At 37.4% G+C, this 21,716-nt stretch overlaps 1 protein-coding gene across 2 annotated transcripts in view; it reads left to right on the forward strand.

Annotated features, from left to right (window-relative positions):
• The window catches only part of LOC131979170 (radixin), a 49,544-nt gene extending 31,306 nt beyond the window's left edge, over window positions 1-18,238 (forward strand). For both annotated transcript variants that reach the window (XM_059343095.1, XM_059343094.1), the window contains exons 3-15: window positions 3,867-3,950; window positions 7,788-7,883; window positions 8,200-8,322; window positions 9,036-9,187; window positions 10,013-10,096; window positions 10,208-10,354; window positions 11,336-11,432; window positions 11,517-11,680; window positions 12,247-12,377; window positions 12,710-12,870; window positions 13,588-13,680; window positions 14,732-14,941; window positions 17,098-18,238. In XM_059343095.1, the coding sequence (XP_059199078.1) occupies window positions 3,867-3,950; window positions 7,788-7,883; window positions 8,200-8,322; window positions 9,036-9,187; window positions 10,013-10,096; window positions 10,208-10,354; window positions 11,336-11,432; window positions 11,517-11,680; window positions 12,247-12,377; window positions 12,710-12,870; window positions 13,588-13,680; window positions 14,732-14,941; window positions 17,098-17,262 (1,707 nt within the window). In that variant the 3' untranslated portion in view covers window positions 17,263-18,238. The remainder of the gene's footprint in view (window positions 1-3,866; window positions 3,951-7,787; window positions 7,884-8,199; window positions 8,323-9,035; window positions 9,188-10,012; window positions 10,097-10,207; window positions 10,355-11,335; window positions 11,433-11,516; window positions 11,681-12,246; window positions 12,378-12,709; window positions 12,871-13,587; window positions 13,681-14,731; window positions 14,942-17,097) is intronic.
• Window positions 18,239-21,716: the final 3,478 nt, after the last annotated feature.

A 21,716-nucleotide genomic window follows, 5' to 3' on the forward strand; every position in this document is an offset into this window, starting at 1 on the left:
AATGATCTTGCAGCTGAGCAGCACTCCACTGCACCCCACTGCGGCTGCACCCAGTGGCAATAAAACTTTTATTTAATTTTAATTTACCACCATGAATAATTCAGAAAGATGAGTGTATATTTGTTTTGATTTTGCACCATTGAGAATGGGAGGATGCAGAAATAGTGTGCAGGGAGTAGGCTTGGGCTTCATATTGTCATACCTTTCCAACATTTCACCATGGTATATGGTATATTATGGCATTCGTTTTTGGGTTTAACCCCCCACTAATGCCACCACTGTTGTCGGAGATGCATTAGAGTGACATCAAGTTTGCTAGTTGCACAAGCTCTTGTGAAGAAAGTGAAGAGTCTTACACCTTTTGTATCTTATTAAACAGAAAATAAAATCAACTTCTGAATCCAAGTTTCTCTTTACCACCAAAGTGAGACGAGCCTAATTACGCTACCAAGCTCATCTTAGTTAAGTCTTTCCACTTCCAACAACTAAGAAATTCTGGATTGGACAAAATAAATCTTTATTTTAAGATAATTAAGTGAAAATATGCTTCTGGCAACATGCAGTCTTTCCCTGAACAGTACAGCAGCAGCTGTCTGACATTCTTCAGAGGCAGTACATGAAACTTGCACGATAAAAAGACAAAAATATTCCAAAAATAGCTCGGTCCGTGATGAATTTTTCACATTTATCATCAAGATTAAACCCAAAATGCTCCCAAACAGGGATGGAGTCATTAGTGTTGTTAGCATGTTAAGTCACCATGTTTCTCAGTTTAGAGACGGCCCTCTGGTGGCCACTGCTGTGCACTACATATAAAACGGTATACCTGTCAGTGTAAAAGCTACATTTGAATTTGAATTTGAATTTATTTTATTTGATAGGGACAATGCAGTTAGCATAGATACAGGACATGCATCTGATGTGCTGCATACAGAGATATAGCTTCAGCTAATTTTCAACTCCCGTCCCTAGTTGAAAAGTTGTCATAGACTGAAAGAGCAGTGTCTGTATTTTTGACAGTATTAAATTACATTCTGTCTGGATTTCTAAATATCCTGCTATACTATAATACCAGCAAATCTAGCAGAGAGAGACAAAAAAAGGGCCTAAATGGCTTTTTCACAACAGTATTCACATTATTAAGAATAAATCATATAGTGTAGTTAGGGAAACAGTAAATGAAAATGATGGAGGGGATGTAATTTTAACCCTAATGAGTAAAAGGTTTAATAAGTTTAAGTAAAATGAATTAATATAGGAACCCTACATTTTATTTTAAAAAGTTTGAAGAATCAGAATACTGATCCTGGAGCAGAAATTGCTCCACAAGAATAGAAATTAAGTATAATAATAATAATAATAATAATAATAATAGTATAAATAGAAGAAGAAGCAGAAATGTACAGTTTGTAAAGTTTTTAAGTCTGTCTGAAGAGTAAATCTGTAAAATCAAAATGGAAATCAGACACTAAAAGTACACATTTAGAAAACAGTGTCCTAACTAAATAAATAACAAAATGATAAGTTTATGGAAAAGCAGTAGATGGCATGCGTTACTTTGACTGGGTTCTGACGTATTAACCATATTTTTGCTTTTGTTAATTCGTCCTTTCATGTTGTCATGTGATCAAATAAGAAACGACCCCTTCATCAAGTTGTTGTGGTTGTTCGTTCACTCTTTCATGTGTTGGTGCAGATGGCCTGAGGAGTCAGTAGAATGTATTTTCTCTCATCTCTCAGATTTAGTAAATATAGTTTATCTTTTTGGTATGAAAACAGCTTGTGTGTGGGAGCTTAATTATAACTCTTGTGTGGTTGAGGTCAGGCTGCTACGTGGAGTTTTCCTAATAATTTTCCCTCATTAGAGTGAAGTGAAAGCAGCTTCCTGGCAGATGGATGAGTGCCGTAAACAGCCGGTGCCTTACATGGACACTGGCTGTAACTCAGAGTGTGTGTGTGTGTGTGTGTGTGTGTTTGTGTGTGTGAAGAATATTTATAGATGTCTGATAGGAAGACACACACACACACACACACACACACACACACACACACACACAAAGCTAGCACAGGCTGTCCCACCAGAGAGGGTCACAGTCATTCAGGCTTTGCTTTTTGTTTCGTATTCACTGAACGTTTCAGATTCGACGTCTCACTTTCTGGATGAGTTACTGCGGTTTATTTTACACTTTGTTTGGCCTTTTACACCATCTTAAGCCCCTTGTATGTTCGTTCATTTCATTTTCTTTGCACATTTTGTTAATTTGCATTTTGTACTGTTCCTTATTTTACTTTGACACATTTTGTTTCACCTTAATTAACATTTATTTCTCATGTTCTCTTCTACTTTCACTTGCACATTCAATTTCTTTTCATTGTCTGACCTCTCATAATGTTCTACCATTTTTAATTTTTTATACTTCTCCCATTCAAACTCAGTGGTTTATGGATCAGACTAGTTCTCTACACAAAGCACAAACGTTTCAGGATTCATAAACGCTCAAACAATCACCGTTTCTGTCTCAGACTCTCTACTCAGGTTCACATCTGCTCTGCCTGTGTACCCACTGAGCCTCACAGATCTGCTGTTACATTTTGAAATCTTAAATATTTAGTTCATACTCTCACTTCAGTTACGTGTTCATCAATTGATCCCAAATAGTCTTTCAGAGATCTTCATGCTGCTGACTGTGGCTCGGATGTTTAAATCTTTGGTACATTAACATGATAATGATGTAGAGGTCATATTCTTGCATAAACTTTCCTTTGAGGTAAAAAGCCAATGTGTGTTAAATCACTATAAAGAAATATCTGCATCTGCAGGCAAAGGGGGGGTGTTTGTAGCCCGAGTAGTATAGACCGATCACATTTAAGCAGGCTTTGATTGCATGCAGGTAAACAGTCCATGTAGAGGGCAAAAGAGATGGAATGCATTTGTAAGAAAAAACTACAACTCTGAAATCTCAAGTTGCTAATCGGACTATGATAGTCGGTACACAGAAGAGGAAGCCTTGGCATGGACATCCAATATATATCAGTATCTGTTAGGTTCACTGAAACCCCTCGAAATATTCTCTGTAGCCTTCAGAGACTAAATTGTTGTCAGACCAACATCAAACGGGCTCAGAGACTGCTGTGTGTGCAGCACCATCTTCTGATAACTCCTTATTAGTCGTATTTCCTCTACAAATTTGTCTGAGCATTTTGAAAGCATTTTTGTAAAGAAAAGCTTGATGGAAACAACAAAATTCAATAAAAACATTTTTAAAGTCCATAAAAGTTTTGCGCTTGATTGAAGTGGTTTTTGTCTTGTTTTTTAAAAAGGTAATGCACTAAACGGGAGATGGAAATTATTTTTACAAATAAGTTCTGACGTAGCGAACATTAAAATCACATGACTGATCAGCTGTTAAAGAAGAAGAAGAATGGTAAATGGACCTTCACTTATATAGCGCTTTTCTAGTCGCTTTGCGACCACTCAAAGCGCTTTACACTACAGACTGCGCTCATTCACCCTTTCACACACACATTCATACTGGTGGCAGAGGCTACCCTAAACGGTCCCACCTGCCACCATTGGGAATTCATTCACACACCGATGAACACAGCATCGGGAGCAATTTGGGGTTCAGTATCTTGCTCAAGGATACTTCGACATGTAGGCTGCCATGGTCAGGGATCGAACCACCAACCCTTCGGTTGGGGGCCAACCGACTCTACCAACTGAGCCACAAAACCTGGAAATATGAGAAAGGAGCAAGTAACAGGAGTGAAACACATTAACTTTGTAAATCAGACTTTGGTTTCTGTTAGTTTGAACTCTTATCATTGATCCATTTCATTTTGTCGCAATTTCCTATCTTCTACAGATCAATGTGCGCGTCACCACCATGGACGCTGAGCTGGAGTTTGCCATCCAGCCCAACACAACAGGCAAACAGCTCTTTGACCAGGTAAGAGACAAATACAAGCACATACAGAACATACCATGCATGTTTTTGATTCATTAAAAGGACTGTGATCCCTGAGTAGATAACAAGTGCAGGAAGTTTGCAGAAAATACACATTGAACTCTGTGACCCTCAGAGAGAATCACATTGTTTGGGATCCATTACTAATGAAATACTGAAAGTGAATGTGTGTGCCAGTGGGTGCTGGGCCTGGGCTGGGCTGGTACTGGTTCTGTGCAGAGATGACACACAAAGTGCCTTTTGTCTAAACTGGGAGCTTTTCAGAGACAGTGGATGTGAGTGTTTGCTGGACGGCGTGGGTCTGTGTGTGAATATGAGTCTGGGAAGTAAAAGGGCAGCTTTCAGCATTGTTTCATGTCAGGCTCTAAAGGTTTGCTGGGTGATGTAGAGGCAGAAAGACAGAATGAGAGAGAGAAGCTTTGTTTTCTTTTCTTTTTGTTTTTGTTGCTCTTTTTTCAGCGTTGTGCTTTAGATCATAAGATCAAAACACAGAAAAGCTTTTAAGGCTTTACACCACAGGTTGGTGGAACAATACACCTGTCTTTTCTGAATACATTATGAAGTGTTGTTATGTGAGGTGTAAGACACCCATACACAATAACACTATACAAGAGCCTGTACATTATGTTTTCCTGATCAGATTTGGGTCATTTAATACTTTGCATATTTTTCTTCCTGTTGTGAATAACCGACCAGAAAAGCCTTCAAACATTGACCCCTCGTTGCCGGTTAGTTGTGGTTTATGTATTGAAAACGCAATATAATTTACACTCTGGGAAAACTGTATTTTCCTATAAGATAAGATAAGATAAGATAAGATATTCATTTATCCTAAGTGGGAGAAAAAAAAGTTTAGATTTTGGGCCGAACTGCCCCTTTAAAAGTGAAGGATCCATGAAGAAACATCTAGTATATAAGGACCGGTAAAGCATTTTTGAATAATTGTTATTGTTATGAATATTATTATTATAATTTCTTCTTCTTCTTCTTCTTCTTCTTCTTCTTCTTCTTCTTCTTCTTCTTATCCCCCAAAAAACTATTTTCTTGCAATAAGATTTTAAAAAGTCATACAGAACACCCATAACATATCCCTCCCGCCAAAAATAAGTAGATGCGTGGAGAGATAAAGAGATACACACACTAAAAACAATGTACAGCAAGAAAGGGCTAGATCATTCTTTTTGAGTATTGTTGTGCTGCAAAAATATCCCAGTGAGTGTAGTAATCAAATGCAGCATGTCATTAATTCATTAGGTACCAGACAGAGAACTTAATTATTCTGTAAATCAATTACACATTCAAGTCATATATCAATAAAAAGCATACCATTCACAGCTTCCAGACTCTGAAATGTGAGGGTTTACTTTGTTTTTCTGTTTTATAGTTTGAGTTTGGGCCGTTGAGCTGACAGAAGCTGAGGAGTGAGTGAGCTGACAGGTGTAGTAGTAATGAAAGACCTCAGGGGTGGATAAAGTTTCATATGTCCACCATCAACTTAAAATAGATCCAGATAAAACAGAGAGAGACTCTCTCTATGGAAAAGAAACATAAGGATTATCAGCAGCATGAGCAAAGAAATGATGTCAGTTATCTCAAAGGAGAGTTCTGGGGATCATGAGTTGATGGGGACAAACTGAATGCAGCATAAACAAGTGAGATGGGACACATGATACTCTGATGCTGAACGTGATGCCGAGGCGCCGTATACATATCAAACTGATCAGCTGCAACCAGCAGCATTTCTCCAGCATGCACAGTTTAGCGTTGTGGTACGTTAGGCCTGTCAGATGATGACAATAACCACTTATCCTATGATAACTGTGTCTGACCTGTCTCCTGTTGTGTTTACATACAGGTTTGTTTACTTAATTATGTCAGTACCACTTTAGCCAACATGATGTTTGACGACCAGCAAGTATTACCCACTATTATAAGACCTGGAAGCATGTTCTCCGTGCTTTCACATTTATTGAGGATATTTAGGGCCCGAGCACTGACTGAGTCAGTGAGGGACCTATTGTAGTGTATTCTTTTTCTTATTTTATCACTTTGGAGGAAAAAATCTAACGAAATTTGGCACAGTTGTCGGGCTTGGCAAAAAAATTGCAATCTGATATGGCTTTCAGGAATGGGCGTGACAAATTAGCTCTGTAGCGCCCCCTACGTAATTTCCTGAGCTCCAAGATTGACGAAAATGTATAACATTTGGTAGGCATATAGAACTCAACAGGAAGTAGGCCATTTTGATTTGTACGGCCATTTTTATTTCCACGTGTCATACTTTAACAAACTCCTCCTAGAGATTTAACCCGACCGGCTTCAAATATATATATATACATATATATATATATATATATTTTAACAATGCTCCGATATTTAAAATCAACAACAATTTTGGTTCCTATTCTCTCCTTTGTTGGAAAGATTATCACAATTTATTTAGTGTTGCAGAGCAAACGACCATTTATAAACTTCACTGAAATCGAGGTCCTCTCAGTTGTCTTATGTGCAGTACACTTCTTTTGTTTATTAATTTATTTTAAAATATATATATGTTTATTTATTTATTTAATTATTTTTTATTCATTTCTTTCTTTTATTAAAAAAAATGGAGGGGGGGCAGATTATATATCATATATCACCATTATTTATTAAACTGGGTGACTTGTATTTTTAAATGTAGGTTTCTCATGTAAATAATCATACACACATACATGTTTTTAAAAAATGGAATAATAAAAATTACAATAATATCCTTAATTGCAATAATTTCTGGGACAATAAATTGCCTAAAAGAAATAGTCCCTGCTGTCCTGACAGCAGTCACATCTCCCTGTGTATCATGTAACTGCATGTTGTGTGGAGGTCACACACAGAGCAGGACACGTCCAGCAGGGGCCGGTGCAGGGAGCAGCCCTCACTCGCTCCTGAAAGCTGTTTCATTTTTAAATGAATGAAAAGAGAGCTCCATTGATAAAGAGGCTGTCGGGCTAAATATAAACACCAGTAAGCTCATTTGAACACACACACAGGATGATAAAAAGAGGATAGTGAGGTGGGAAAGCTTTTTAATCAAACTAACCCAAACACCAACATATAAGTCTATCATGGCTCAAACACACTTCAATCATTTTAAATATGAATATGAAAGTAGGTGTTCAGTGGCCCAGTCAGATTAATTTTGGCCTTTTATGTTTGCTCGTCTTTCCTCTTCCACTTGTAATTCCTTCTCTCTGTCCGCTGGCGTTCCCAAATCATTCATCCACATTCTGAGGCTTCAGTTCCAAACCTGCACGCTGAGCTCTCAGCATCCGCATAGCTGCCTCTGCATACCGCATTTCCAGCCCCACTGGAGGTCCTCTGTGTGTGTGTGTGTGTGTGTGTGTGTGTGTGCTTAAATGTGATTGATTGTACAGTTACCTCAACATGTTTTGGATGGGTGTTTTCACTGTCTTTATGCGTTTTGTTTATGTGAGTGATTATTTGATACTCGTGTGTTTAATGTGTTTCTGTGTTGGAGTGTGTGAGGAAGTTAATTATATGGTGGTGATTGCTGTCGTATTGATTGTTTAAATCACATTAGAGTCTGGGTAAGCGCCCACGTCCCCCCAGGGACTTTCTCTCTCTCTCTCTCTCTCTCTCTCTCTCTCTCACACACACACACTATCTCTCCTCTCTCACTCTCTGACTCTTCACGACAGTGAATGACAAAGCATGTGAGCATGTTTGAGAGACTTAGGAATTTAAGGAAAGGAGGAGGAGAGGGAATGGAAGAAGGGATGAAGATTCACTTTTCAGAAAGCATCTGTGTGGTTTCAGGTGGTGAAGACGGTGGGTCTGAGGGAGGTCTGGTTCTTCGGCCTGCAGTACACAGACAGTAAAGGCTACACCACGTGGCTCAAGCTCAACAAGAAGGTGAGAAATCCTAAACACATATAAACAACATTTATGTGTGCAGATACATTAATCCCCACGACTTGAAAACATGATATACAAGTTATGAAAGCCTGTACACAGGCTAGGAAGCCTTAGAAATCGTTATATCCTACTTTAATATTCTGTTTGTCAAGAGCTTTGAATTTAAATCAAAGTGCATAAAAGCAGCATCATGTTGTTTCAAATGAAGTCACATAGTTTGATCTCCTGCTTACTTATTCATGTGTTTATATACTGTAAAGACATATATGTTGAGAGTTAAAATAGGAAATGACGTTTGTGTGTTTTCTTCCAGGTGACCCAGCAGGATGTGAAGAAGGAGAATCCTCTGCAGTTCAAGTTCAGAGCAAAGTTTTTCCCAGAGGACGTCTCTGAGGAGCTCATCCAGGAGATCACACAGAAACTCTTCTTCCTGCAGGTACCGTGTCTTACCACTGTGACGGTGGTGCCCAGGTCGACATAGGGGTGTGCCATATCGTATCGTTCACGATAATACTGGTATATGTTTTATATGATTGAAAAAAATGCATAGTGCAATATTGGCAACATTCTTACTTCTTGACGTAGTGACACATCAAATCACTGCAATCAAAACTTACCTAAGTAAAAGTATAAAAGCACAGCAACAAAATAAAAGTACTCATTATGCGGAATGGTCTCACTCAGATTGTTTTATATATTCTCTATATATTATTGGATGATTATTTTGATGCATTTATGTAAGCAGCTGTCGTCAGGGTAGAGCTAATTATAACTACTTGATATACCTTTATGTTATATCATTTATAAAAATGTTCAATCATGTTTTTTATGTTAAATCTTGAAAAAAGTAACTAAACCTGGCAGCTAAATTAAGTAAATATTAAATATTATATATAAATATAGCATTCCCAGCCCCACTGGAGGTCCTCTGTGTGTGTGTGTGTGTGTGTGTGTGTGTGTCTGTGTGTGTGTCTGTGTGTCTGTGTGTGTGTGTGTGTGTGTGTGTGTGTGTGCTTAAATGTGATTGATTGTACAGTTACCTCAACATGTTTTGAATGGGTGTTTTCAGTGTCTTTATGCATGTGTTTATTGCCATCTGTGTGTGTGTGTCTGTGTGTGTCTGTGTGTGTGTGTGTGTGCTCCCTGCAGGTGAAAGAGGCCATTCTGAACGATGAGAACTACTGTCCCCCGGAGACAGCCGTGCTGCTGGCGTCCTACGCTGTCCAGGCCAAGTATGGAGATTACAACAAAGACGGTCACAAGCCCGGCTACCTGGCCTCCGACCGGCTCCTTCCACAGCGGTACAGTGTACACACACACACACACACACACACACACACACACATACACACACACACACACACACACACACACTATACTATACCATACTATACGTGTGAGAAGGAACCACATTGAAATAATTGATTTCCTCCCTGTAAAAGTTTAAAGTTGCATTACTTTACATAAATTGACTAAACTTGCAATTCTGCTTTAGCTGACAAAGAGCTTTGCAGTTTAACTTTTTATTCACCTTTTCACACACACTCACAAACACACACAGTTTGCAGCAGATTTAGGGCACTTGTGTGGCCTGGTCATTAGTCAGAGGAGCTGGTGAGGAAACTGTAAAGCCCTGACATCAACAGACGATCAAACACCTTCTACTCTTACAAATACTGTGATGTATCATAGACGACTGTGTAATCATAGAGTTACGTCTGTGGCGATCCTGTTATTATCCTCAGCAAAAAACATTGTTAGCATGGTGTTATTATTTAAGTCTGTAATGTTGAGGCTGGTCATGGTGAAGTTCAGCAGACTGAAAGAACATCCTGTAGTGTTGTAGTGTTCATTTTTATGCTTCACTGATGGCAACTGTCGCAGCAGAAAGACATTATGTTATTGTTTGTCTGTCCATACACAAATGTCCACCTGGGCTTAAGGATGAGTGTTTAGATTTTGGAGATCAAAGGTCAAGGTCACTGTGACATCAAAAATTACATTTTTTTAGCCATAATTCAAGAATTCATAAACTCATTTAGACAATATTTCATGCAAATATCTAATGCTCTGAGTGTTTCAGAAATGTGCAGCAACATTCATATTTGAAGCATTTTGCCCTGCAGAGTTCTGGAGCAACACAAACTGACAAAGGAGCAGTGGGAGGACAGAATACAGACCTGGCACGAGGAACACAGAAGCTTGCTCAGGTGAATTCATCATAAGTAGAGGACTCTAAACTTTTTAAGACATTAAACACCTAAAATCCCTGTTTTTATCCGTGTATGTTAACCCGTGTGTGTGTGTGTGTGTGCGCGCAGGGAGGATGCGATGATGGAGTATCTGAAAATCGCTCAGGACTTAGAGATGTATGGTGTCAACTACTTTGAAATCAAAAACAAGAAGGGCACAGAGCTGTGGCTGGGGGTCGACGCCCTGGGACTCAACATCTACGAGCATGAAGACAAGTAACTAACACACACACACACACACACACACACACACAAATGCTGGCAACACACACAGATGTGTAGTTTCCTTAGGTTCAGTTATTACAGTTTCATACCTTTTAATTATTTAACCAAGTTTACCTGCAAAGCTTGAGAGGATTTTTTCGCCAGTATATTTGATCTGGCTGGTAGAGTTTAGTTCCAGTCTGAGGGTTGGGACCCCTCCAAGGGGTCACAAAGTGAAGCTGAAGGGATCCCAAGATTATTAACAGTAAGAAAAACTCTAAATTCAGCTGCAAAGATTAAATAATTCCTTCTGACTTTACTGAAGTCTTTGCTTTTCTTGGAAATGACTGAATAACTTTATTTCTTCAGAGCTCATGTTATGTAAGAAAATAATCACTCGACATTCGTTTTTAAGGACTGTGAGACATAACGCTCGAGTTAATGTAAGCAGCACCACATCAGAGCATAGAATCACATAGTTTATCTAAAGTTAAGTCACACTTTGACTGCAATAGATTTGGAGGATTTAATCTCAGATGAAATCATATGAGCTGCCAATATGTCTTAATCAATAAATTCTTGTTTTCAAAATTACATCCTCAAACAATAAAATACAACACTTGATCCCCTTTGTATAGTGTTGCACTAAAATATTACGAAAATATGATCTGCTATTAATGCAGATATTACTTATTATCTAGAAAGAAATGAATTTAAAAGAGGTCTTCTACCACAGTTTCCACTGCAGCGTCATTATAACTAGTTAAAGAATATGAAATGCAGGCTCTCTTGGCTCCCTTGAGGTCCTGGGATACATTAGTTTGACGACAGCGCCCTCTTTTGGTGTTGAAGAGTACAGCAGATGGACACTATGAATGAAATGCTCATCAATAGATTGATTCAGTTCTTTGAAACTGTCAAAGCTTGCACATCTGTTAATACGCCGTCAGTGAATGAGTGTAGGAGTGAGTCATTCGTCTTCTCTTCACTCAGGTTGTCACCAAAGATTGGCTTCCCCTGGAGCGAGATCAGAAACATTGCCTTCAGCGACAAGAAGTTTGTCATCAAGCCCATCGACAAGAAAGCTCCAGTAAGTGTTTGAGTGATGCACGACAGATGTTATCTTTATTTTTTAATTTATGTTTTAACACTCTTTGTTTTGTATCTCCTCCAGGACTTTGTGTTTTACGCTCCTCGGTTGCGGATCAACAAACGCATCCTGGCGTTGTGCATGGGAAACCACGAGCTGTACATGAGGAGGAGGAAGCCCGACACCATCGAGGTGCAGCAGATGAAGGCTCAGGCCAGAGAGGAGAAGCACCACAAACAGATGGAGAGGTACAGGGCACACTGCATCCTGGTCCTGAAGCACCATCCGCCTTTATTCCTTTTATCCCGATCTGACCCTACAGTTCAAGAGAAGGGGAAGTCAACTCAAACGACATTTATAACTCATAGATTCATCTTATTTTTATTGTCATTTAAAGGAAAAATAATTGAATTCAATGGATTCTTTTTCGGTATGACCCTGACTATGTCCATGCCAAATTTAATGTAATTTTTGTGTGTGGTTTTTTAAAAATGTAAGGGTAAGTCAGTTCAAGATTCATTAAAACACAATCATGTTTTCCTATTTTATCTGTCAGAAAAAAAATACTTTATACCATAACCATTTTCCTCATATTTCAACTGAAGCAGACAATTTTTAAAACATTTAAATTTAATTATTATTAAAAAAATTAAATAACTAAAAATGTTATTAATTTTTTAAAATTAAAATATCACCAAATTATCATTGTACTAGAATTTTATTGTTGTTGTCACTGAGCATGAGTTCAAATGATTAAAAGATTAATTAGTTATGAGCTGTGTGTGATGCTTGTTTCCTGTGTTTTTTCCAACAGAGCACAGCTGGAGAACGAGAAGAAAAAGCGTGAGCACGCAGAGAAAGAGAAAGAGCGGATAGAGCGAGAGAAGGACGAGCTCATCGAGAGGCTGCGGCAGATCGAAATGCAAACACACAGAGCTCAGAAAGGTACGACTGCAACATCAAGCATCTACACTGTGTGTGTGTGTGTGTGTTTCTAAATACATACCAAACACATACCAAATTCAGGTTTTACAACAGTGTTTCAGGGCCATTGTAAATACACAAATAACAGTTACAAAGCTGTGGGTAAGGGGGAATATTTGAAGAAGAAAAAAAATGTATAAGAAAATGTGGATATTCTTTGAGAAACTGGCAAGTTTGTAACAAAATATTCAGAAATTTTCAAAAAGTCACCTATTTAAGATGGTTTAAAACTCATTTATGTGTGTGTGTGTGTGTGTGTGTGTGTGTGTGTGTGTGTGTGTGTGTGTGTGCAGAGCTGGAGGAGCAGACTCGCAAGGCGCTGGAGCTGGAGCAGGAGAGAAAGCGGGCGAAGGAGGAGGCGGAGCGGCTGGAGAAGGAGAGGCAGACAGCGGAGGAGGCCAAGGCAGCGCTGGCTCAGCAGGCTGCAGACCAGATGAAGAACCAGGAACAACTGGTACCTGCAGCCACACACACACATCCTCACTGCAACATTTACTGCTTTACTTTTGTTCGGTTCAGGTGAAAGTGACACTATTTAAACACACATGAAGCATGAGATCTATAAATTATTATTTTTTTACTTTCAATTACATGCATTAATTTATACTTAATATACTTTTTTATTTAACCCTCTGAACCCCAACAAGCTGTCTTAGGGCATTTTTTTTGTCCTTTTTACATTTTACTCACTTGTTTTTCACTGCAATATATAAAATATGTATGGAATCAGCACAATCTTGGCTAAAAGTGGGAACAACTCAAAAAGGTCGTTAGTCTATATTGGGTGTCCACATGCTATAAATATTGAACTATTCCTATGTTTATAGCCTCTCCTCTCCTGTCCTCTCCTGTCCTCTCCTCTCAGCTCTGTGTAAACAGATTTTAGTGAATATTTGTCACGTTCGTCTCAGCAGAATCAATCATGGCTTTACAGTGTCACTAAGGAACAGAATTTAATGTTTTAACAGAATGGAGTTATTCAAAACAGGTTATTTTTGGCAATGTTTTAAATGAGACATGTAGAATGAAGTTATTTTGACTCAATATCACAATATTAGCTTTGTTTTGGCTATATTTTCTAATAGAAACTCTTGGTTCTTATGATCTGTTCAAGGACTCTCAGAAAGCTCAAACTCCAATCTCTAACCGCTGTGTGTTCTTTTTTGGACAGGCTGCTGAGCTAGCGGAGTTCACTGCCAAAATCGCTCTGCTCGAGGAAGCCAAGAGGAAAAAAGAAGAAGAAGCAACAGAATGGCAACACAAAGTAAAGTAACCTCTGTATATAAGAGTGTGTGTGTGTTTGTGTTTGTGTGTGTGTGTGTGTGTGTGTGTGTTTGGGTTCATCATTATTTTTTTCTTTTTTGTTTATATAGATGTGTAAATTAAGTTTGATTAAAATATAAATCATCATCATCATATCATATAAAAATGTGTATATGTTGTATTATATGGCAGATTTCCTGGATGAGAAGCCAGTTTGGGATCATGTTTTCTGTCCTTCTGATTGGTCGACAATCTTGTGTATAGAATGGGGAGCTTCCCTTGAATTTCTCACCCTCAGGTAGCAGTGAAAGGGACTGTAGTTTAGAGGAAACTGGACGTTCTGATTGGTTAGAAAACAGGAAAGAATGCAGATTAACATGTCTTGGAGAGATTGTAATGCATACGTTTTTACCTCTTTAGAAATACAGACACTGTGTTTTTTCCGCTGCTTAATCAGCAACTCTTGAGTTTCTCTTCCATTTTTCTCTGCCACTTTTTCTGTTGAGACAGATAGATAGATGTCTACTGTATTTATCACTATCAACTTATATGTTGAAAATATGATTTATGAAATTTCTTTAACACAATATATAATGCAGAAAACAATTATTTGGGTGATTTAGAAATGGTGTTAGCTATTGATTTATTTTTATTTATTCTTCACTTACATTTTCAGCAATTGACTGACACTGAAAATACAATAACGATGTTTATTTAGCTATTCATTTTATTATTATTTTTTTAAATCCTTTTTTTTCTCTTATCATTTCTAGAATCGGTTTTCAATGTAATGTATGTATGATTTTTAATAATCGGTGCACAATCCACATAAAAATGGTCTATTTCAGTTGGCCGTCAAATTTTTCTTAATTTTGCACATCTAAAGCCTGGTTTTAAGCTCCAAAATCTCGTATTGGTGTGACTTCACTATGCAATCACAGTAACAAAACAAGTACCTAAACACGCCTTAAAAAAAACAGATTTACAACAATTTCTCTGCACTTAATGTATGCAAACCTTCAGTCTGTCTGTTTCTGTGTGTTGTTTTACAGGCGCTGTCGGCACAAGACGACCTGGAGAAGACGAGGGAGGAGCTGAAGACGGCCATGACTTCCCCACCAGCGCCGGAGAACGACGAGGAGGACGAAACGAACGCCGAGGCGAGCGCCGAGCTGCTGAGCGACGGCATCAGCAGCCAACGCAGCGAAGAGGAACGCATCACTGAGGCACAGAAGAACGAACGGGTCAAGAAACAGCTACAGGTGGAGCTTCATACTTCATATTATTTCTTAGTATTTATTATCAAAGATGTATAAACCTGCAAAACTGCACAGTGCAAATGTTGTTTACAAATATAATGAAAAACAAATAAAAAGCCAAAAATACAGACATCCTCGTAGCAGTAGAAGAGGCAGACACACAACATAGACAGAGCAAATTAAAGCTAATAAATGTCTTTATGGAAAAATGAGACGAGCTGACAGATTCAAACACAAACTGCTGCAGCTTCGCCCTGAAAAGACTTCACAACTTCTACAGGAACCTATAACTGTTCCAGGGCCAAGTTCACTTCACAGGTTGAGTTAATCTGAAGTGAAATCCTTTTGGTCTGAAGGATTATCTCTGACCTTCTGTCAGAATCTGTCTTAAGGCAAACTGCAAGTGTTTAAGCTTTCTTAATGCTGCCTTTGCTCATTAGAAAAACAAGACAGAAGAGCCGCAACAGATGAACAAACCTTTAATGTGAATCTAGTACCTTTACAGAAATCTGTAGAAGGAGAAGGAGATTAATATTCAAGTCTAATCATCTTCCTGCTCTCTAAAGTGTCCACTTCACACAAATAACATAAAACACATAAACAATGACAGAATGTAAATAAGTACTACTACTTTACCTAAGTAAACATGTTGAGGTACTTTACTTGAGTATTTCCATTTAATTAACTTTATACTTCAACTCCTACATTTTAGAGTCAAATATTGTTAAATAAAAAAATAGTATAAAATCACATCACAAACAAACAACCAAGACCCTACATCCACTAATTGTATACCAAAAATTAAAACTAATATTGCAAGTATATGGAAGTGGTGAATTGGAAAAATATATATATTTTTTAACTTTCAGCTTATTTTTTAAAATACATTGGCTGGCCTTATCGGGGTCGTATAATTAATATTTTGTACATAGTACAACGCAAATTAAACTTTTAAAAAATTTAGTGGTTGGTTAAATGTAGATAAAGTATTTTTCAGTGGTGGAAGTAGTTAAAATGAGCCCTACCTTTTACCATTAAATGTTTTACATGGATGCATCAAAAATAATCCAAATCACATAATATCCATTCTGCATACTTTCGTACTTTTACTTCAGTAAGTTTTGAATGCAGGACGTTATTTCACCACTGTTGTTTCACATTTTGAACATGACATCAAAGATTTATTTCAGACTGGATCTGGAGGATGATGCGTGGTGGCTCGACCAAATTTATTTCAAGAAAATGTTACACTTACACTGTCATTGCTGTCTCGCTCTCTCTTTCTCTCCCTCTGATTTTCTGTCTCTATTTGCAATCTGCTGTTTATATTTTTATGTTGTTTTTTTAATATGTTGACTTTTTCTATCCTTCTTATTTTCTATTTGTGCTGCTGTTTTTGACCACAGCAAATTCCTTAGACTTAGATTTTATTGTCATTCAGTTATACATAGACAAATGCACTTTTGAACGAAATTCAGATGCATCGGCTCATAGTGATTGTATGTTAACACGCAAAAGTGTTGGGTCACCCAGAAAGTGTCTGTGTTGTTTTCCATTAAAAACAGTTTTTATTCATGTTTTATTCATGATATGAGTTACAAAAAATGAATCGAAAATATAGTAAAGACATTGACAAGGGTAGAAATTATAATTTTAACCTGTACAAATCTTCAACTTTACCGCTAGATACTCAACTAGCCTAAGGAAGGACCATTTTATTGTTCCTCAAATCAGCAAAAAACAGTTTCAGCTGTGCTAACATAATGCTCAGGTGTTTTAATGATCAATCAGCCTTTCAACACTATGAACGTGGATTAACACAATGTGCCACTGCAACCAATGAGTGATGTTTGGCAATATATAATAGATATTTCATAAGAAAATCAGCCGTTTCCAGCTTTAATAGTAATTTACCACATTAACAATGTCTACACTGTATGTCTGTTATTTTAAAAAAAAATTTAAAACGACTTTTCTTTCAAAACTAAGGACATTTCTAAGTGACCCCAAACTTTTGAGTGGTAGTGTATGTTGCACAGAATCGTAGCAGCAGAAAGTGTTTTGTACATAGAGACAATAAATAGAGATTTAAAAAAGCAAGAGTTCACAGTGCAGTATAGTAAAATGTATGTGTCTGGTTCTGTGTGTCCTGTGTCCAGGCGTTGAGTTCAGAGTTGGCCGAGGCTCGTGACGACACCAAGAAGACACAGAACGACATGCTGCACGCTGAGAACGTCAGAGCGGGCAGAGACAAGTACAAAACCCTGCGCCAGATCCGCCAGGGCAACACCAAGCAGCGCATCGATGAGTTTGAGTCCATGTGAGCCGGGACCACAGGTCGGTCTCGCTGCCAGGTCCACGCCTCACTCCTCCTTGTAAAGCCCAAAAACCTGCTGCCACCCCAGGAACTCCTGCTTGTTTTCTATCCAGGAGAGAAACGCCGGCTAACGGGCTTTGTAGCTTCAGCCTCGCCAAAGCTCTGCCGACAGCGGTTGGCCAATCAAACTGCTCCCTGCTTTTTAGAGCTCCTCCCCCCGAACCTAAACATGTCCGTTTAACTTTCGGAAAAATAGCAAGCGACATATCCTGTCATCAACCTGGACTCCACCCTCCCACCATACTGACAGTTTTAATGCTTGCATGTATGATAATTAAACCGGGCCGTTAGACTGAATTGATATCGTGCTTTGACTCGACACAATAAAAACACGGCCAATTGTAGCTTGTTGATGTTGCTGGCACGTTTAATATCTGTACCTTACTTTTGTGTCATCAGTTGGATTTAAATAATTTGTTTAAAAAAAACAAACCACGCCTTATTCGTCTCATTTCCTTCCCGTCTAGTATTACTTTTTGTCACGTTGTGTTGGGAAAGTTCTGCTGTCCGTGTCATTGATCTGTTAATGTTGCATCAGCTAACTTTTCTTCTCACTGAGAGTCGTGAGTGGATAGAAATGCAAACTAGATTTGCTTATTTTACACTCTGACTATGCTGGAGTTCTCTCTCCGTTGAGACATTTGTTCAGATATATATTTTGCCCCACAATAAAGAATTAATTTATATTTCAAACTATGCAGCTACGTGATGATCTGAAGAGCCAGCAGAGTTGGATTTATTCACAAAGGATTGTGTCAGATTTAAATGTTTGAACCTGACGCACATTATTATTATAAAATCTAGTGAAAGCCTGAATTTGCTGCATGAAGCGTGTTCTGTAAGACTCCGACACGGCAATATAACAACACAATAAAGTATTTCCCCAATAACATAAGATATTAATAAATCATTATGTACCATAACTTTGAATCAGCCCTCCAGACTCTCTGCACACAGTTACAGCACAACAACCTTTAAAGTAACATAAACAACAAACTCATCTACTGTATATTAATGTCAGAAAAGCAAACATGATTTAAATGACATTTCTTCTGTAAAAAAATTTTTATCCACAGAATCACACAGATCTGATTATGCAGATTTTCACCAAATAAATATTCACTTTTGAGCTCTGCAGATGTGAAAAAGGGTTAAATAAGACAAGAAAAGTCCAACAATAAATGCAAATTATGTCACAAATATAATATTCTTTGATAGCTGATCAAAAAAATCCCTCATCAATTTATTTGTAGTGAAAATAGCTAAGGAAAATCATTTTTTAACAGGTATAGGTTGTTTTATTTTATATGACATATTTCAATGTTATTTAAAAAAAAAATATATATATATATATGTATATATTTTAAATGTATATATATGTATATATATGTTTATATATTTAAATGTATATATATATGTATGTGTGTGTATATATATATATATATATATACATATAATACTTATAATAAACTTTATAAACTCATCTCATATGTATTTATGTAACATCAACACACATTTTTTCCCTCAGTACCTCATATTAAATGACATAAAACCGATGTTTCCCAAATATATTACAGTATATAAACTGTCTTCATCTGCCCTGTATAAAACACTCAGGAGGCAATAAGGAAACACATGAAAGCTTGAGTTGGGCTTTTATTGCTCACTTTTACATCACACACAAGAATAGTCAACATGTCTCATTTGGCCACAGTGTCTCAAATTCTGCAGGTATGACAGTTTGTTTTCCATGCTTTTGTTTTGGATTTTTTTATTTCATAAAGCTCAGCAGCACAAACACCTGAAGAGACCCACTCCAAAAGATGTGTTTTTATAAAAAATTTAAAAAGATTAACGAAGAAACTTAACGGCATGAAGGTCAAACTTGTTTTTTCCAATTTTATTTGAATCTGTCCTTTACATCGAGCCCTTCCAAATCATTTATTTTAAAGTAATGCCCTATTATTGCTCGCTAAAAAGTATGTACATTAAAACACAATTTGAGAGCTGAATCAATACAAATCATCTTGTCTTTTGGAGTGAATCTCTTCTTCTGCCAGCAGGACACACAATGAAACAGCAGCAATGGTCAAACACTTTAATATCTTCTTTTATTTTGGTTTAATATTACCACCTGTGACCTGAGCAAAGGGGGGAAAGCAAAATACATCCTTTTACTTGGCTTTTGGTCCCTGAAAAGGTGGCACTTTAATTATTTCTGAAGTTGTATTAAAGCACATTAGCAATAACAGTGGAAATAAACTGTGATAAACAGGGACATTGTTGACATTTGACATTTCTTTCATGTTCATGATTTTTTTTAAAAGCTGAATTTTTAAGCCATTTTAGTCAAAAGAGCAACAAATTACAAAACAGCATTGTGTCTGTAAGAAAAACCCACAAAAAGGTGTGTTCAGACTGAACAGAGAGCATTTTTAGGCAAAGTGACGAACTGCAAGATGATTTATGGTTTATGTTTGTACATGAAAAGCAAATGAAGGTAAAATGTTCAGGCAAAGAAGAAAGAAAATCCTTGGTGCAGTTTTATTGTAGGTCTTTCTGCAGGCTACAAGACACGCCCACTTTACTCCAAGACAACCCCCTGAAATAACAAAGTAGTCTTTGTACTGAAACTTAACAAAGTTTTTTGTTTGTTTTTTTTGCCTAAATTTAACAAAGTAGTTTTTGTACCTAGACGTTAAGAAAAACTTAAACCCAAACCACTTGTTGCCTGCTGAAAACTATAATAATAGCTACACTACCAGTCAACAGTTTGGACACACCTTCTCATTCAGTGATTTTTCTGATGATTTTCTATGATGGAACACACATGGAATAATGTAGTAAACAAAAAGTGTTAAATAAACCAGAATATGTTTTAGATTTAAGATTATTTAAAGTAGCCTTTGACCTTTTGCTTTGATGGTCTCAAACATATTAAGAAGGCAAGAAATTCCACCAATTTACTCTTGACAAGGCACATCTGTTAATTAACAACCATTTCAGCTGACCATCCCATGAATCTGACTGAGAGAATAACAGAAGTGTGCAAAGTTGTCATCAAAGCAAGAGGCGGATACTGTGACAATCTAAAATATAAAACATGTTCATGTTTCTTTAACACTTTTTTAACTACATAATTCCATATGTGTTCTTTCATAGTTTTGATGTCTTTAATATTAATCTACAATGTTGAAAAAAAAACTAAAAAACCATTGAATAAGAAGGTGTGACTGGTAGTATAGCTATTTAGCAGTGTTGTTTCTTTATGCAGGTCCCAATCTTGACAATTCTGCATATGTTGATGTAAACATTCATAGCAGCAGCTGCCCTCTACTGGTTGAAACACAGCTATTGCTATTGAATTTTGCTATTGGCTGATCTGGTGGCTGATGATGTAGCTTTCATTACTGTAAACAGTCAATGGAGATTCCTATTGTATGTTAGCATTGAGCTAATAGACTAGATGCTGGTTATTTTTTACATGGTTGTAGCAGTTAGCTTCCTATGGGATGTTATTTTATTTTGTTTAACATTTTAGAGGGATTTTTTTTCCAGGGTAGAGGGACTTAAGTCAGATCTCTGTGGTTTAGTGGTGGTGGTTTAAGTTTTTTGTAGCTTAACGTAACCAAGTAGTTTTGACAAATAAACACAACCAAACTGGGACTGTTTCGAGGGCGTGTCCTGTAGTATGTGCAGCGGCAAATAGACCTGACTTGGATTCTATTTGGCTTGGTTTGGCTAAAGTTACATAAACTGCTGAAGAAAGTTACAAGGAGCGTGCATACAGTTCTATGTCACAGTTGGACGAGCTCAGGTGGAAATAAAAGGACGAGTTGCTGTGCTGCATGCTGATTCTCTGAATCACTTTACTAGAACAAAGCCATTGTTAACGTTACTAGTATCACCTGTGCTCTGCTGTGAAAAAGGCCTGTGCACAATGTTTGCTAATGAGCCAAGCTTATTGCTAAACACCTAACGGGGTTGGACTTAAAAAAACCTTCAAATCTGAGAACTCCACATGTGGAGACATAAAGGAGAGAAATTCTGGAAAAGTAACAGAAAGAACTGCACCGGCAAGTTTTAAAGTCAGTCCAAGTCACACACACATGTGGTTGAAAGTTACAGCTAATGCCTGGACAGCTGGTGTATTTGCTGTTTGTAGGTCTGTCACAATAATCATAATATTGACTTATAGAGCTCGGAAAAAAAAATATTGAGGTTGCCCGTTCTGTTTAAATGTTTGTTTCCATGTCATTTCCAACATTTTAGCCATTTTGATGCCATAAAAACAGCAGCAACTGGGTGCAGTGCCAAAGCTTTTTTATTTATTTTTACTGTGTCTAAGCCAAATTAACATAAACGATGCTGAGATCCTTTTAACAGTTGCTTGTGTCCTTG

Source organism: Centropristis striata, chromosome 10 (genome assembly GCF_030273125.1).
Source record: "Centropristis striata isolate RG_2023a ecotype Rhode Island chromosome 10, C.striata_1.0, whole genome shotgun sequence".
NCBI classification, from domain to species: domain Eukaryota; kingdom Metazoa; phylum Chordata; class Actinopteri; order Perciformes; family Serranidae; genus Centropristis; species Centropristis striata.